The following is an 18,748-nucleotide window of genomic DNA, read 5'->3' on the forward strand; positions in this document are numbered from 1 at the left end:
GTCAGAAACTCAGATCAGAAAAGTATAGGAAAAGGAATAAATGAAGATAAAATAAAATCTTTTATTTATTTTTTATTCCTAATTGATCTAACAGATAGCTGTTCAAAATAATAATAGCAACAATGTGTTCAGTAAGCACAGCCTGTGGGTAAGTGAAATGAGTGAGAGTAATGCCATAGGGGGGAGGAGGGAGGAATTGGTAACTCTGTTATAAGGGACTTGTGCTATTTGTGAAGCAGTATAGTGTTATTGAAAGGTGGACATGGATTACTTGTAAATGTACATTGCAAACTCTAGGGCAACCACTAAAAAAAGTAAAGAAAGAAGTATAATTGATATGCTAAGAGAAGAGAGAAGATAGAATCACATAAATAATTAAAACCAGAGAAGGCAGAAAGAGAGTGAAAGACAAAAAAGGAAATGAAAAACAAGGGCAATAAATAGAAAACAGTAACAAATATAGTAGATATTAATCCAACTATATCACAATAGATAAAAATACAAGACCCAACTATATATTGTCTACAAGAAACACACCCTAAATATAAAGACACAGAAAAAATAAAAGTAAAGGCATGGAGAAAGATATGTCACGCTAATATTAATCAACAGAAAGCTGGTGTAGCTATATTAATTTTACACAGAACAGACTTAAAAGTAAGGAAAGTTATCAAGGATAAAGAAAGGCATTACATAATGATATAGGGCTCAGTTCTCCAAGACATAACAATCCTTAATGTGTATGAGCCTAAGAACAGAGCATCAAAATAGGCAAAAATTGACAGGCTTGCAAGGAGAATAAATCAATTCACTATTACAGTTGGAGTTTCTACACCCCTCTATCAGCAATTGACAGATCCAACAGGCAGAAAATCCTTAAGGGCATGGTTGAACCGAACAGCACCACCAATCAACTGGATCTAACAGACATTCATGAAATACTTAATTTAACAACAGTGGAATATACATTTTTTTCAAGCTTACATGGAACAGTCACCAAGAAAGACCACATTCTAGGCCATAAAACACAACTTCACCAAATTAAAAAAAAAAAAAAAAAGAAATCATACAAAGTATGCACTCAGATCACAGTGGAATTAAGCTGGTAATCAATAACAGAAGGATAGCTGGAAAGTCCCCCAAAACTTGGAGATTAAATAACACACTTTGAAAACATAATTTATTGAAATTGTGAGATGTGGAAAATGCAGTATTAAGAAATTTATAGCATTGAATGGCTATGTTAGAAAAAAAGATCTAAGATCAATAATCTTAGTTTCCACCTTAGAAAACTGGAAAAAGAAGAGCAAATTAAATCCAAAGTAAGCAGAAGAAAAGAAAAAATAAGAATCAGAGTAGAAATCAACAAAATTTAAAACTGAAAATCAATAGAGGAAATCAATGAAAACAAAAGTTGGTTCTGTGGGAAAAAAAGTTGGTTCTTTGAAAATATCAATGAAATTGATAAGCTTCTGCCAGGCTAACTAAGAAAAATTAGGGAGGACACATATTACTAATATCAGAAATGAAAGAGGGGGCATCACTACAGATCCTATGGACATTAAAAGGATAATAAAGGAATACTGTGAACAGTTCTATGCCACATGTACCAAAAATGAATAAGTGGAATTTGAAATTAAAAACACAATACAATTTACATTAGCAACCCCCTCCTCCCCAATGAAATATTTAAGTATAAATGTAACAAAATATGTACAAGGTCTACATGAGGAAAACTACAAAACTCTGATGAAACAAATTAAAAAATCTAAATATATGTAGAGATATTCTATATACACAGATAGGAAGACACAGCATTGTGAAGTTCTTCCAAACTTGATCTATAGATTCAATGCAATACCAAGCAAAATCCCACCAAGTCATTTTGTGGATAATGACAAACTAATTCTAAAGTTTATATGGAAAGGCAAAAGAATCAGACAGCCAACACAGTATTGAAGGAGAACAAATTGGAGGACCGACACTACCCAACATCAAGACTTACTATAAAAGCTACCAAAATCAAGACAGTGTGGTATTGGTGAATAGGCAAATAGATTAATGAAACAGAGGAGAGAGCCCAGCAATAGACCCAAACAAATATAGTCAATTGATCACTGACAAAAGAGTAAAGGCTATTCAATGCAGGAAAGATAGTCTTTTCAACAAATGGTGATGGAACAACTGAACATCAACATGCAAAATGAATCTAGACACAGATCTTATACCTTTGACAGAAGTTAATTCAAAATGGTTCATAGATCTGAATATATAACACAAAACTACAAAATTCCTAGCAGATAACGTAGGAGAATATCTAGGTGACCTTGGGTTTGCTGATGACCTCTTGGATACAACACCAAAAGCATGATCCATGAAAGGAAAAAAGTGATAAACTAGACTTCATTAAAATTGAAAGCTTCTACTCTGCAAAAAACACAGCTAATAGAATGAAAAGACAATCCAGAGGCTGGGGGAAAATCTTTGTAAAACAACTGATAAAGGACCACTAGCCAAAATATACAATGAACTCTTAATAAGAAAACTAACAACCTGATTGAAAAATGGGCAAACGATCTGAACATATATCTCAGGAAAGAAGATATTCAGATGGCAAATAAACATTTGAAAAAATGTTCAACATCATACATAATTAGAGAATTGCAAATTAAAGACAATAGTGAAATACCACTGCACATCTACTAGAATGGCTAATACCCCAAACACTGACAATACCACATGCTGACAAGAATGTGGAGCAACAGAATTCTCATTCATTGCTGTGGGAATTCAAAATGGTATAAACCCCGTTGGAAGACAGTTTGGCAGTTTCTTACAAAAGTAAACATAGCCTTAACTATATGATCCAGCAATCACACTCCTTAGTACTTAGCCAAATGAACTGAAAACTTACGTCCACACAAAAACTGTACAGGAATGTTTATGGCAGCTTTATTCATCATTGCCAAAACTTGGAAGCAACCAAGATACCCTTCAATAGGTGAATGGATAAATAAACTATAGTACCTTCCCACAATGGAATACTCCTCAGAGATGAAAAAGAAAGAGCTATCAAGTCATGAAAAGACATGGAGGAAACTTAAATGCATATTGCTAAGCAAAAGAAGCCCATCTGAAAAGTCTATATACTGTAATGATTACAACTATGCGGAGACGGCAGTAAGAGATTAGTGGTTGCTAGGGTTTCGGGTAGAGGGAGGAAGGGATGAATAGATGAAGCACAGGGGTTTAGGGCACTGAAACTGTTCTGTATGATACTGTAATGACAGATGCATGTCATTACACATCTGTCAAACCCCACAGAATGTACAACACAAAGAATGAATCCTAATGTAAACTATGAACTGTAGTTAATAATAATGTAGCAATATTGGCTCATCAACTTTAACAAATGTACCACACCAATGCAAGATGTTAATAATAGGGGAATCTGTGTATGTGTGTGTGTGTCTGTGTGTGTGTGTGTGTGTGTGTGTGTGTGTGTGTGGAAAGCACATTATGAGAAGTCTTGCTCTCATTGTTATCCACATCTACCCTGTTTCCCCTCCCACTAACAATTAACCATTTTTATTAGTTTTGAGTACCCTTCAAGTGTTCTCTGGAAATACTATCAAATATGAATATGTATTATCTTGCCCCTTTTTAAGAAATAAAAAGCAGCATATAACACTAGTCTGCCCTTTCACTTAGCAGCATGTTTTGGAGATCATTCCCTAGCTGCACAGTGAGCTGTAGCTTACTGTAGAGATGTCCCATAATTTATTTAAGCAGTCCCCTTAGATGCCTATGTTGTTTCCAATCTGTTGCTTTTACACACACCTCACTTTGAATGTATCCAAGTGTATCTGCAGGAAATCCTTAAAAGTGGATGTCTGGGTCTAAAAGTACATGCATTTGAAATTTTGGTGGATATTGCCAAATTGCCCTTTATAAGTTATAGTCCCACAGCAATCAAAAATCCTACAGTCATGGCTTAACAAAATGTTCTCCTCTTAATACTACAGATAAAACTTTTTAACGGAAGTGGGAGAGGGGGTGGAGGGGTAGGGGTGAGGGTGGTGCCAGCAGGAATAAACATCAACTTCCCACAGAGAAAAAAAGAGTTTAAAGTTTTATTACCCATATGGTTCTTACCCAGTTGAAATTCAGTCTTGGGCTTGATGGCTGGAAGTTTACATTGCCATTCATAAGTATTTGGATAGGAACTCACTGGTTTAGAAAGTCCGGATAAAAGTTTGACAATCAACTCATCATCCCAGGGATTCTCAACAGGGAAGTCTTAAAGGAACGGGAACAAAAAAGAAAAGGAATTCGGTATCCAACACTTTTACCAAATAAATCATAGACAAAGCAAATGGAGACATTCATTAAAGAAGCTTTCAAAAGCCTTATCTTTAAAGAGCATTGATTCAAATAATAAAGAACCATTTTCAAAAGTCAAAATGGGTACTTCTGCACAGTTCATTATCTGTCATTTTAGATCTACAAATTTAAATCAATATTCAGTTGGGACAAAGGAAATTAACACCAAGGGCATCTATTCTAGATTTTGCCTTTAACACAATTATGGGTACATGTCTTAAAGGCAAACTTGGAGATTAGTTACTTCTAACGTGATCATATATATATTCTTTAAATTGCTTTCCACTTCTATTTATAAAACACGCTGCCTTTTAACACATACTACCTACGTACAATTTGTCGGTATGAGATATAATTTGGGTCCACAAAGACACAAAGAGAAACCGTTTCTAAAGGGAAGAAAAAAGTTCCTGCCCAATTTAGAATGCTATAAAAAATTCTATTAGTGGCAGTTACCAAAGACTAATCCAACATGACTGATATTTACTAGTGCTAAGCAGATGCGGGACACTGTTCTGAGCCCTTGATGTTTAGTAACTCACTTGGTCCTAACAGTAAGACCCTAAAGTAGGTACTGCCAACCCCTCCACTTTATGGGAAACAGGGCCACAGAGAATTGAAATAATCTTGGCCAAGATCACAAGACAGCCTAAGAGGGGGAGCTAGGATTAGAATCTAGCTAGTCCATCTCCAGAGTCTGTGCTCTTGTCCACTATTAAGATTGTTTCTGTGTAACCTTGGGGTGGGGGCGGGGTCCATTAACCCTGAGCCTGTTTACTTTTCTGTAAAATGGGGATAACAGTATTAGATTAAACACCTGGCATAATGGGCCCTCCAATTCCAGTTCTCTTTTCCAACAGTAGTTATTTTGATACCTTTTAAAATTAAAACAAATTAATTAGCCCTTCAAGTATGTTACTGTTGTATGCACGGTGATACAGCATGCAAGTTTGTCTGAACTTGCGTTCTACTCAACGGCATTCAAGGCCCTGCTCTTTGAGCTTCTTTCATGGAACAGCTTTTAACAGGCTATTGTCCTTATTCAGGGAACAATTAAGAATGAGCATCTGTTCATACCTGGAGCGTCGATATTCCCAAGCAAGCCAGTCTGCATTGGTTCTGCCTGGAACCTGGCATTGGCGTCTGCTGGATCCTCTGCAGGGGCAAAGTCAGGGTCTGTGAGTTTACAGGCCTTGAGGCCCCGCTCTGCCTCGCTGGTCAGCACAGCTGCAGCAGGTTGGCTCAGACGGAGCAAGGATGCTGAAGAGACATCTGTGGGGAACGCTGGTTCTGGGCTTTTCTCTTCAATTGGACTGGATGTGTTAAAGGGACAAGATAAACACACATGATTACAAGCTTTATTGGGTTTGAACACAAAAAAATCCCACAAAACAGTTTCCTTTTCATTCTAGGAATGAGATTTCAAAACTGCTTCACAAAGAGTTTATTAAAGCATTTTCTTCATACAAATATATGCAGATACACAGCTCGTACAATATGAATAGAAATAAAATAAAAAACGTGATAATATATTAAATAGGTGAGGTGACACATGGGATATTCTTTAGTAGGAGATGTTGGTAGGAAAGGGTTTATTTTCTCAAGTTGTCTTCTAAGCATCACTACTGTAATAGACTGAATATTTTATTCCAAAAATGGCTTCTTTTATAACACTGAAACAAACAGAAAATGTCAGCCATAGTCCAACAACTTAACACCAGTACATTTCCACACACACACACACAGTCGATCCTCCTTCCTCAAGGATTCCATACCTGTGAATTCACCTACATGCAAATATTTATTTGTTACCGCAAACAACACTCATGGTGCTTTTGCTGTCATCTCAAGACGTGCAGAACAACGAAAAATTTGAGTCACTCAACATTTATGTTCCTAGGTGAGGTCGAGCAAGGTGACGCTCTGCCTTCTCCTTTCGGCTCATACTGTAAACATTGTCCTTTCACAGTGTAGTTAGCGATGTGGGGTGTTTCTTTTTCTTGCATTTTTGTGCTTTTAGTTGGTGATTTAGCTGTTTAACTGTTCCCCAAGTGTAGTGCTCAAGTGCTGTCTAGCGTTCCTAAGTGCAAGAAGGCTGTGACGTGTCTTGTGGAGAAAATATGTGTTGGATAAGTTTCGTTCAGGCATGGGTTACAGTGCTGTTGGCCATGAGTTCAATGTTAATGAATCAATAGTATATATTAAATAAGTGTCTCTTTTTTAATATAAATTTATTTATTTTATTTATTTATTTTCGGCTGTGTTGGGTCTTCGTTGCTGCACATGGGCTTTCTCTAGTTGCGGTGAGCGGGGGCTACTCTTCACTGCAGTGCGCGGGCTTCTCATTGCGGTGGCTTCTCTTGTTGTGGAGCCCAGGCTCTAGGTGCGCGGACTTCAGTAGTTGTGGCACGTGAGCTCAGTAGTTGTGGCTCGTGGGCTCTAGAGTGCAGGTTCAGTAGTTGTGGCGCACAGGCTTAGTTGCTCCGTGGCATGTGGGATCTTCCCAGACCAGGGCTCGAACCCGTGTCCCCTGCATTGGCAGGCAGATTCTTAACCACTGAGCCACCAGGGAAGCCCTAAATAAGTGTCTTTAAACAAAGTGCTGTGACCAGAGGCTTGTAGAATCCTAACTGTGTATTTCCCCTAGAAGCAATGGATCAGTATTTGCTAATTCAGTGTTTGCAGTGATTTTATAGAAAAGAACCAATGCAAATAACAAGTTTGGACTGTACATACGTCTCCACACTCATATTCTCTCCGCACCTTTAGATCCACATATCTACAAACAGATGCAAGAGTATATATTTTTATACAAATGAATTCACGCAACTTCATGTTGCATTTTTTACTTCTTGACACAGGCGTTTTTCCTACCATGAATTTTTAAAAAAATAAACTAATTTTGGAATTTAGATTTAAAGAAATGTCACAGAGATAAAAGAGAATTCCCATATGCTCCTCACCAATTTCCTCTAATGTTACCACCTCACATTAAAGTGGCTCTCTTGTCAAAACCAATAAACCAACCTTTGTCGGATTACTACTGACTAACCTCCAGACCTCGTTTGGATCTCGCCAGGTTCTCCACAAGGCCCCATGTTTGCTCCAGGATCCAATCGTGGACACCATGCTGCATTAGTTGTCAGCCTCCTTACTCTCTTCTCCTCTGTCACACTTTCTTAGTCTTTCCTAGTTTCCTAAGACCTTGTCGGTTTTGAGGAGTACTGGCCAGCTATTTTGTAGACTGTCCCTCAATTTGGGGTTCTCTTGTTTTCCTCCTGACTAGACTGTGAGTATTGGTTTGGGGAGAATATCAGAGAGGTGACGCGCCCTTCTCCTCCCATGACATCACCATGTGTCATCACGGGTGACGTTAGCCTGATCATTTGGGAAAGGTGGTGTCTGCTGGGTTTCTCCACAGTTCTACTGTGGATTTTAATGCTGTACACCATTTAATCCAGTGGATGTGTGATGAAGTGTAACAATTCCCTTGTTCTTAGATATTGAACATATTTCCAATATTTTATATTACAACAAAACAGATGTGTTTCCAAACCCATGTACATTGCTACTAGCAACATGAGTGCCCAAATTACTGTGGGTGCATAAACGATGAATAAAATCCTTTTCCCTTCTCCACAAAACTGTGAATTTTGGTTAACTTTCTAGCTCTTTCCCTTCTCCACTGAAAACTGAAAGGTAAGGTATCACTGTCATCAATGCTTATGATAAAAAATAGCTGTATCTAGACTGGGAGAATTATGAACATGTGCCGGGAATCCATAGATTCAGGCTTCAGGTGTAATGATTCTCGTAATGGGCCTGTCCCTGGCGGGGACTCTGGAAACTAAATCTATGGAGTGTTGCAAGAGCCACTGACTCCCTGGGAATAAGGTTTCGAAGCTAAGGAAGCCTCTGTCCCTGGGTGTCTCCCCACATGAGTCTTGTTTCCTTGCAGCTTAACTGTCACATGCAGTCAAAGACAATAGTTTCTTGAACAGTATTACCCTGCTGGCAACAGTGATTTCTGTCCTATATACACCTAAATTAATCTTATGCCAAGTGTGGTTTATGGTAGTCTTATGAGTCAAAAGTTTAGCTGCACAAAGGAAGATTCCTGGTGGGCAGTAATAGACTATGCCCACTGAGTAAAATTTTAAATTAAAAGGCAAAACCTATTTAATTTGCATTAATTTTATTTCTAGTGAGTTAACCCTTTTCTACATGTTTATTCATTAATTTTTCTTTTGTAAGTTCTGCTCATGTCCTTTATCCAATCATTTATTTACTGGGGTCTTAGTTCAAGAAGAGGTTTTTGATAATAAGAAGCAGTACAGCATAGTGGTGAGAGAGAGGATTCTGAAATCAGAGATAGGGGTTCAAATCCCAGGGCTGCAAAGCAGAAGCCGTATGGCTTCAGGTCCTTTATTTAGTCCTCTGGATCTGGTTTCCTCATCTGTAATGCTGGAAAAGAATAGTTCCTACAACTAAAGTTATTATAAGGGTTAGTTAAAGGGTGCAGTACATGATAAGCGTTAAGTGCTGTGCAGGAATATAATAAATACTCAAAAGATTGTAGCTACTTTTAGTGTCTATTACATTCACCAGACTATTCAAATATGGCAGAATTTTACTTCTGCAAAGCATTAGTGTATGTATGGTAAGTCTGCATTTTGCATCAGAACCTAAGAGGCTTAAACATTCTATCTTCCTCCTCTTAAAAGAAAGTTATTAGGACTTCCCTGGTGGTGCAGTGGTTAAGAATCCGCCTGCCAATGCAGGGGACACGCGTTTGATCCCTGGTCTGGGAAGATTTCACATGCCGTGGAGCAGCTAAGCCCGAGCGCCACAACTACTGAAGCCCCCTCACCCTAGAGCCCGCGCACCACAACTACTGAGCCCACGTGCTGCAACTACTGGAGCCCATGTGCTCCAACTACTGAAGCCCATGCGCTTAGAGCCTGTGCTCCGCAACAAGAGAAGCCACCACAATGAGAAGCCCACGCACCGCAACGAAGAGTAGCCCCTGCTCGTCACAACTAGAGAAAGCCTGCGCGCAGCAACGAAGACCCAACGCAGCCAAAAAGAAGAAAAAAAAAGAAAGTTATTGATTTTCTCAATTATAATGGGTATACAGAAGCAATTAGGTGTTTGCTCAGTTCTGCAATAGTCTTTATATGTCACGGTCTTTGGCTGGCAAGAGCATCTGCAGTTCTGCTCCCCAAATCAGTGGAAGTCAGTCACAGGAACAGTTTCACCAGGGATTCTCTGCTACCCCAGCTGCTTCTCTCACTGCCCTGGTGTACCAAGTGTCATTGTATTTATATGTACAGAGAGTACCTTCTGACTTAAAGCTCTGAGTTGATAAAAACTCTGGCAGCCCTTAAAGAAGGGCTGGAATGAGGTATTCCATTACAGCTTAAGAAGCAAGCTAGGGGATTCCCTGGTGGCGCAGTGGTTGAGAATCTGCCTGCCAATGCAGGGGACACGGGTTCGAGCCCTGGTCTGGGAAGATCCCACATGCCGCGGAGCGACTAGGCCCGTGAGCCACAACTACTGAGCCTGCGCATCTGGAGCCTGTGCTCCACAACAAGAGAGGCTGCGATAGTGAGAGGCCCACGCACTGCGATGAAGAGTGGCCCCCACTAGCCACAACTAGAGAAAGCCCTCGCACAGAAATGAAGACCCAACACAGCCATAAATAAATAAACAAATAAATAAATAAAATTAAAAAAAAAAAAAAGCAAGCTAGAATGAAAAGGGAGAGAGACAGGACCACATGCACCCACACAATACCTGAACTTTCTCTCTTTCAAGGGTTCCATCTTGTTTCTTTCACAAGAATCCAAAGTCACATGGGTGTACTGTTCTGCTACCACATTTTCTGAAATATACAGAAATGTAGAGATAGACATTATACACACACATATGATTTTATATGGTTATAAAGTCCAGGATTCCTTTTTACACTGACTTTCATTATAATTTCAAAACAGTATTCCATGGTAAAATGTACTATGTTTAAAAAATGGGGAAAAAAAATCACTTTAAAAAATTCTACCGTTATATGTGAGCATTTCAACCTTACACATCTACATCTAATCCATACAATCCTTCAAGAGAAAAGAGTCCAGAGAGCAGCAGGTCCGCCGTGGGAGGATGACCAGACCACGGGAAGTTACGGGTGGCAGTGCGCACACCCTGTCTGAGGAGAAGCCGATGCCAAGGCCATGGAGAATAAAAGGCTGAAACGCTTGTGGAGGGCAGAGATTTTGGCGTCTTTCAGTCTAACTTGCCTTATTTAGTCAGCGTTTAGTTGACTGAACTGACTCAGAGTGTTTACACCAGAAAGCAACCTGGCAATACTTACTATCACTCCCTTTAATTAAAAAAAGAAATCTATCTATGGAGAGACAACCTAGATAGGGCAGAAATACAGAGCATACTTCTACCAAGTGATACTAATACAATATAGAGCCAACTATTACACTAGATTAAATTTTATCAGATACTGCTTCGCTGAATAGATGCTAACACTTTTTAGTACTAGAACATTAGCTTCTATTTATACAATCAAAGGGGCAACTACACTAAGAAAGGTCAATATTGACTTTATGAAAGACTCTTGACTGTTAAACAGATTAAGTTTTCCAAATTGAAAAGGCTTTAAATTTTTAGAATTGAAGTAGCAAGTCTGTGATAGCACTTGGCAATTATCCAAGTTTCAACGAAATCCTCCTTTAAAATTCAGGAAAGAAATATATTTGGTTAGTACAGTAAGAAAAAATGTTTACTCCTTAGTTAAAAACTTTTAGGCCTATAGACTCAGACTTCACATTACAATAAGCTTTCATCCAGGGGAATGAAATTCTTTTGCAGTTCTTTCACTATTGCTTCAGTGAAAACTGCTATTAAAAAAAAAAAAAAAATGCCAGCAGTGATAGCGTTTGGCTAGTAAATTAGCAAAAAAGGGTAAAGCAGTCCCAGATCTCATAGTACAGGCACACTTCAGAGATATTGCGGGTTTGTATCCAGACCACTGCAATAAAACGAATATCACAATAAAGCGAGTCACACGAATTTTTTGGTTTCCCAGTGCATATAGAAGTTATGTTTACACTGTACTGAAGTCTTAAGTGTGCAATAGCATTATGTCTAAAAAAACAATGTGCATACCTCAATTAAAAAACAGTTAATTGCTAAAAAATGCGAATCATCATCTGAGTCTTTAGGGAGTCGTAATCTTTTTGCTGGTGGAGGGTCTTGCCTCGATGTTGGTGGCTGCTGACTGATCAGGCTGGTGGCTACCGAAGGTTGGGGTCGCCGTGGCAGTTTCTTAAAATAAGACAACAGTGAAGTTTGCCGCATCGATTGACTCTTCCTTTCATGAACGATTTCTCTGTAGCATGCAATGCTGTTTGACAGCATTTTACCCACGGTAGAACTTCTTTCAAAATTGGAGTCAATCCTCTCAAACTCTGCCGCTGCTTTATCAACTCAGTTTGTGTAGTATTTTATATCCTTTGTTGTCATTTCAACAATCTTCACATAAAGCAACTATACTCCAATAAAAACTACTAAAAAATAAAAAAATAAAAAATAAAACAAAACAAAAAAAATAATCTTCACAGCATCTGCACCAGGAATAGATTCCATCTCAGGAAACCACTTTCTTTGCTCATCCACGAGAAGCAACTCCTCGTCCATTAACTTTTTATCATGAAATTGCAGCAATTCAGTCACACCTTCTGGCTCCATTTCTAATTCTAGTTCTCTTGCTATTTCCACCACATCTGCAGTTACTTCCTCCACTGAAGTCTTGAACCCCTCAAAGTCATCCATGAGGGCTGGGATCAACTTCTTCCAAACTCCTGATAATGTTGATATTCTGACCTCTTCCTATGAATCAGAAATGTTTTTAATGGCATCTAGAATGGTGAATCCTTTCCAGAAGGTTTTCAATTGACTGCCCAGATTCATCAGAGGAATCACTGTCTATGGCAGCTATAGCCTTATGAAATGTATTCCCTTTTTTTTAAAAAATTAATTTATTTAGGCTACATCAGGTCTTCGTTGTGGCAGGCAGGCTCTTTGTCACGGCATATGGTCATCTCTCTAGTTGAGGCACACGGGCTTGGTTGCCCCACAGCACGTGGGATCTTAGTTCCCTGACCAGGGATCAAACCTGCGTCCCCTGCATTGGAAGGCAGATTCTTTACCACTGGGCCACCAGGAAAGTCCCTGAAATGTATTTCTTAAATAATAAGACTTGAAAGTCTAAATTACTCCTTGATCCATGGGCTGCAGAATGGATGTTGTGTTAGCAGGCATGAAAATAATCTCATTGTACATCACCATCGGAGCTCTTGGATGACCAGGTCCGTTGTCAGTGAGCAGTACTATTTTGGAAGGAATCTTCTGAGCAGTATGTCTTAACAGTGGACTTAAAATATTCAGTAAACCACGCTGTAAACAGATTTGCTGTCATCTGGTTTTGCTGTTCCATTTATAGAGAACAGCCAGAAAAGATTAAGCATAATTCTTAAAGGCCCTAGGACTTTTGGAATGGTAAACAAGCATTGGCTTCAACTTAAAATCATCAGCTGCGTTAGCCCTAACAAGAAAGTCAGCCTGTCCTTTGAAGCTTTAAAGCCAGACCTTGACTTCTCCTCTCTGGCTATGAAAGTCCTAGATGGCAACTTCTTCCAATAGAAGGCTGTTTCATCTACTTTGAAAACCTGTTGTTTAGTATAACCACCTTCATTAATGATCTTAGCTAAATCTTCTGGATAACTTGCTGCAGTTTCTGCATCAGCACTTGCTGCTTCACCTTGCACTTTTATGTTCTAGAGATGCCTTGTTTCCTTAAACCTCATGAACCAACCTCTGCTACCTTCAAACGTTTCCTCTGCAGCTTCCTCACCTCTCAGCCTTCATAGAAGTGAAGAGAGTTAGGGCCTTGCTCTGGATTAGGCTTTGGCTTCAGGGGATGTTGTGGCTGGTTTGATCTTCTATCCAGGTCACGCAAACTTTCTCCATATCAGCAATAAGGCTGTTTTGCTTTCTTATCATTTATATGTTCACTGGAGTAGCACGTTTAATTTCCTTCAAGAACTTTTCCTTTGCATCCACATGGTGACAGAGGCCTACCTTTCGGCCTAACTGGACTTTCGACACGCCTTCCTCACTAAGCTTAATCATTTCTAGCTTTGGATTTGAAGTGAGAGACGCGCAACTCTTCCTTTCACTTGAACAGTTAGAGGCCATTGTAGGGTTATTAACTGGTCTAAATTTCAATATTGTTGTGTCTCAGGGAAGAGAGAGGCCCGAGGAGAGTGAGGAAGACAGGGAACGACCAGCGGGTGGAGCAGTCAAGGAACACACACAACAACCACTGATTAAGTTCACCATCTTCTGTGGGTGAGGTTCGTGGCACCCCAAAACAGTTACAACAGTAACATCAAAGACCACTGACAGCAGATCACCATAACAAATATAACAGTAAGGAAAAGTTTGAAATATTGCGAGAATTACCAAAATGTGACTCAGACACAAAGTGAGTAAATGCTGCTGGAAAAATGGCGCCAATAGGCTGCTTGACACAGGGCTGCCACACACCTTCAATTTGTAAAAAAAAATCCAGTATCTGCGAAGGGCAATAAAGTGCAATAAAACAAGGTATGCTTGTATTTATTTTGCAGGATGGTATTTAATAGGTAATAATTATCTGTATTCAATAACTGTGTCATTCATTAAGCTTCAGTTCATATGTATAAAGATCTTTGATATGAGAATGTTATGTTTGGGGAAAATAAGGACCATCTGTGAGTTTTATCAGATCACTAAAAAATTTTTAAATATGACTGTCTGAGTATAGTACTTGGCTACATCTCTAAAGTAATAAAATTTGTAGATACATATCAAGGATTAAAATTTGCTGTTTGTTACTCTTATCAAATTAGAAAATAAAATGTTCATATTTTTAACATTCAAGTCTGTCTGTAGTGGCTATTTTGTTTGTTGTAAAACATGAAATAAAGCTATATCCCACACAAATGGGTTGGACTTTGTATCTTTGCCTTTAAATGCTTCTACAGATTTTTCTCCCGTTCTACCTATAATCTAAGTTATTAAACTTTTAAAATGCACATAGACTTTAGAAAGACATTATGCCAAAACCAAAAACCATATATGTAATAATACAGTGAATGGATTTTAAGTTTCCTCTTTATGATTTTCAAATTTTCCATTTAGAATTTTCAAGAAGAAAACTATAATAGTAAAAGAACTGAAGTCGGCAGAAGACACTAAGATAGTGTAAGGCACACCTTTATCTTCTAGAGGGTGCACTGAATCCACCGGAAGTCTGTGGAAGGGCGTAGATGCCAGCTGTGCAGCAGACGTAAAGTCTCCCGGGCTCTTGGGACTGGGCGCCAGGGTTTTGTTGCAGCGGACACCCCACACGGTTGAATCATCCAAAAACTCGTCAGTGTGAGGTACTTCCTATAACGAAAGATGAACGGAAAAAAAGCAGCAATCTCCTTGTTTCATAGATGAAATTTAACACATTAATACTTTTTAAGATTCAAAAAAATGAGGAATTTTAATTTTTTCGAAGAAATGGATGTAACCCCTGACTAACACAGAGCCAAGGACATCGTGGGTCTGTTCTTTTCCCCAGAACTGGGACACTTCATCTTTAGCACACTCCAGTGGAGTTATATCACATGGAAGAGTCACGTTTTGTTTACCAATTTTTACTTTTTTTTTAAAAGGTTTATCATTCGTTTATTTTATTATTTATTTTTGGCTGCATCAGGTCTTAGTTGCGGCAACGGGATCTTCATTGCGGCACGCGGGCTTCTCTCTAGTTGTGGCATGAGGGTTTTCTCTTCTCTAGTTGTGGCACGCAGGCTCCAGGGCGCGTGCGCTCTATAGTTTGCGGCACGCAGGCTGTCTAGTTGAGGCGCGCGAGCTCAGCAGTTGTGGCGTGCGGGCTTAGCTGCCCCGCAGCATGTGGGATCTTAGTTTCCTGACTAGGGATCGAACCTGTGTCCCCTGCATTGTAAGGCAGATTCTTTATCACTGGACCACCAGGCAAGTCCCTACTTTTCTTTTTTTTTTTAATTTGAAAAGTCTAGATTTACAGAGGAATTACAAAGATATACATAGTTCCCATATAGCCTGTATCAAACTTCTTAGGTCTAGGAAAAATATATATGCCCCCAGTGGTTCCTCCTGTCTAAAGGGAAGGCTCTTAGAGGGCAAGGATCATATCAAACTCATTTTTCAGTTTCTATATCTATCTTAATGTGTGATGCATAATAGATTTGCAAATAATTATAGAATAATGTTCTATAAAACTTAATTTTCACATAATATTTTATTTTTTCAGCACAGTTTTTTAAATACACCATCTCATTTGACTGGCACAAGCATTTGGTAAAATGAAAAGAAAAGGGTTGCGGGACCCATTTCATGGATGAAGCAGAGATTTACTTACATTTGGTTTTGAAGGGAACCTCCACATCGAGCGTTCTCCAAAGGTCCTGGCTCCTGTGGGCTTATTTTTAGGCTGTGGTAATCTAAGGAGAGATTTGCAAAATTACAAACAGCAAAATATGCTAAGGAAATAAATTCTACCACTTAAGTTAGAGTGTTAAAAACATTCTCCCCTTATCCTATTTAGTTAATATTTATACACATATTTCTTACTTTTACAGCAAAACTGAGTGCAGGTTGAATTAACTTGACTATGTATATAAAAGTAGATCTACAGTTACTTAAGAGAGGGTGGAAAATACAGAACTCTCTATTGCACTGAGTTTTAAGTTTTAAGGACAAAAAAAGAGTTAGGGCCGTGGCCAACAGAATGGCATGGATGCCATAGGTTTTATTTCTTATTCCCAGTGCTTGGTCTAGCTACAGAACATGAATCTCTTCTACACCATGATACCTTTAGTTCACACCTCTCTTTCACGGTTTAAATTATTAATGGTGAAACTTCCTGGTGCTACGCTACTCTACCCTGATGGGGCTCAGCCTTAAAACAAATGTTCTCTGCAGTGTGACCCAACATAAGCCACTTCCTTTTCTACTTTATCAATCCTGCAAATATATACAGAGCATGTATGGATACCTGTACTGGTGAATTCATTTACAGCTAATACAATTTCAAATCTATAGGATCCCTTGGTTCTCTGATGATTTATAACCATACGGTTTCCTTTTGTAACAAATACTTTTGTTATGGAAGGACTACTTTCTTGTAACCCCCTAGAACTCTGCAGATCTGGAAAAGAACTTCAGCAACAATCTCCCGGTCATGTGGTCAAAAGGCTCATCTGTGGCAGAGCTGGAGCTGGGGCCCAGACCATTTGAGCGGCAGGTCCTGTTCTCTCACCAGCTCACCACCCTGGACTCCTGGAGGGATCTCCGCACTGTCCCTGTCACTATGGCAACATGCATCTCCCCCAGTGTTATCTTAACCAGATATTTCTTTACCTATAATTTTCTTTGTTTCCATCTTCGAACACGGGAAAAGCAGTTGACAGAGAAGAGATAATCTTATTGACTCCCCAAGCCCCAGAAGATGTTGCATTTTCTGCAAGGGTAAAAAATTGCAGTTAATTATTATAATAGGACAAAAACACTATCCTTTAGGTGCAACTTCAACTACAAATAAGAAAATGGAATAAGAGCTTACAGAAAACAACAGATGTCAGTTTTTGAAATACTAGGCAATGAGGTAAGTCACTCTGCAGTGACATGAAGGGACTAACTATGGTCACAAGGGTTAGCACGTGAGCCTCCGGTCTTGAGTTCCTGCCACACATAAAGCAGCGTTTGCCGTTCTCCTAACACATTGCTATGGTCACTGACACTGAATAAAGTTCTCCATGTCTTTGCTTTCCTACAAGGAGGAACTAAGCTCTTAGCTCTATATTTATCTTCATCGTGATCTCCCTCTGGCTTCCAGCACAAATCCTCTGACTCTAGACAAAGGTGGGCTAGTCCTGGCTCCCAACACTCCAGCCCGAACATTCCTCTGCTGGGCAAGGCTCAAGCATCCCTCAACTACTCAGCCCTTCCTGGCCATTCCTACCCATGCGGATTTTGTCCTTCTTTAGCACTTACTATTTATTATTTTTTAAGAAACAAACCAAGTCTACGGCACACATTGAGTACCTTACCAAACAACATTGTATTTTTTATTTCACAAACTCCATGCCCTTATGTGACAAGCTAACCAAGGGCAGGACCACTTCTTGTATAATCCTTGCTATTTCTGTGGGCAACCACCCACAACGCTATCCACTTAGCAGCTATTAAACAATCTGTTATTACTTTGAAACTGGGCTTCAAATGCATCTTCATTTTGACCTAGAGATGGCCATTCATCTTTGTCATCAGAAACATCAGGAAGTGTAGGAGCCTGAAACATATTCATGATGAAACCTTAAAAGAATAGAAATAATGGTAAACATGGCTGCAAAAGAGCTTTCATTAATTTGTTGTCAGATGCTACACATTCAAACAAAAGGCCTTATATACCTAATGCTTCTTTTGTGTGCACGGTGGGTGACGGCTGCACTTTGGATGGTGTTGCCTGAACCAGTCCCAGTGATGTGTTAGGAGTTGTGTGAAAAGAACTTGTGTTAACAACCTTCTGTGTTTCACACCCTATTAAAGAAATGGGGACAAAATGCAGCATCAGTAGAGAAATCAGAATAGTTTAGAAGGCACAATTTAAGAAACTTATTATACTTATTATACATTTTTATTATTCTTGATAATCCTCACTAAGGACTTCCATTACTATCATGCTTTCATATCTTTCATTTTTCTCTTTATAATAGTCCCACGAGGTAGATAAGGCAAGAAGTATCCGTTTACAGAAAAGGAAATAAAAGCTCAAAGAGATTAAGTGGCTTCATCTAAGATCATATCAAATTAGCAGACTGGTCATAAATAGCCCTCTTTGCTCCACTATACCCAAGAAATAGTTAATAGTGACGTTGTATATCTTAGGATTGGCTTTCCATCTCCCTCAGCCGGGTCCCAACAATGGCGTACACAGCCCTGCACAGCCTGAGCCTCTCGGCTCCCACCTCACCTTCCCGCTCTGCTGTGCTCCAAACAATTCAGGGATATTCCTGCCTGAGGGCTCTGCCCTTGCTGTTCCCTCCACCTAAACCAGGCTTCCAAGGGCTGCGTGGGTGGCTCCCCCCCGTCAGGTCGCTACCCAGATATCACCTTCTTTATGAGGGTCTTTCCCAGTTGTCCCTGAAATTTCAACCTCTGGCCCCTCCCCCACCAACAGCCACACTTCCTTTCCCCCTCTTCGTGGGTGGGGATTTCTGTC

At 39.4% G+C, this 18,748-nt stretch overlaps 1 protein-coding gene across 3 annotated transcripts in view; it reads right to left on the minus strand.

The window, feature by feature from the left end:
* BUB1 (BUB1 mitotic checkpoint serine/threonine kinase) overlaps window positions 1-18,748 on the minus strand; it is a 41,926-nt gene that overhangs the window by 6,709 nt on the left and 16,469 nt on the right. For all 3 annotated transcript variants that reach the window (XM_059942310.1, XM_059942308.1, XM_059942309.1), the window contains 8 exons: window positions 17,938-18,066; window positions 17,731-17,841; window positions 16,888-16,987; window positions 15,887-15,968; window positions 14,712-14,886; window positions 10,180-10,267; window positions 5,461-5,696; window positions 4,156-4,299 (listed from right to left, as the gene is read on the minus strand). In XM_059942310.1, coding sequence (XP_059798293.1) covers window positions 4,156-4,299; window positions 5,461-5,696; window positions 10,180-10,267; window positions 14,712-14,886; window positions 15,887-15,968; window positions 16,888-16,987; window positions 17,731-17,841; window positions 17,938-18,066 — 1,065 coding nt within the window. The remainder of the gene's footprint in view (window positions 1-4,155; window positions 4,300-5,460; window positions 5,697-10,179; window positions 10,268-14,711; window positions 14,887-15,886; window positions 15,969-16,887; window positions 16,988-17,730; window positions 17,842-17,937; window positions 18,067-18,748) is intronic.

The sequence above is a fragment of the Balaenoptera ricei genome, chromosome 13 (assembly GCF_028023285.1).
Source record: "Balaenoptera ricei isolate mBalRic1 chromosome 13, mBalRic1.hap2, whole genome shotgun sequence".
Classification (NCBI taxonomy): domain Eukaryota; kingdom Metazoa; phylum Chordata; class Mammalia; order Artiodactyla; family Balaenopteridae; genus Balaenoptera; species Balaenoptera ricei.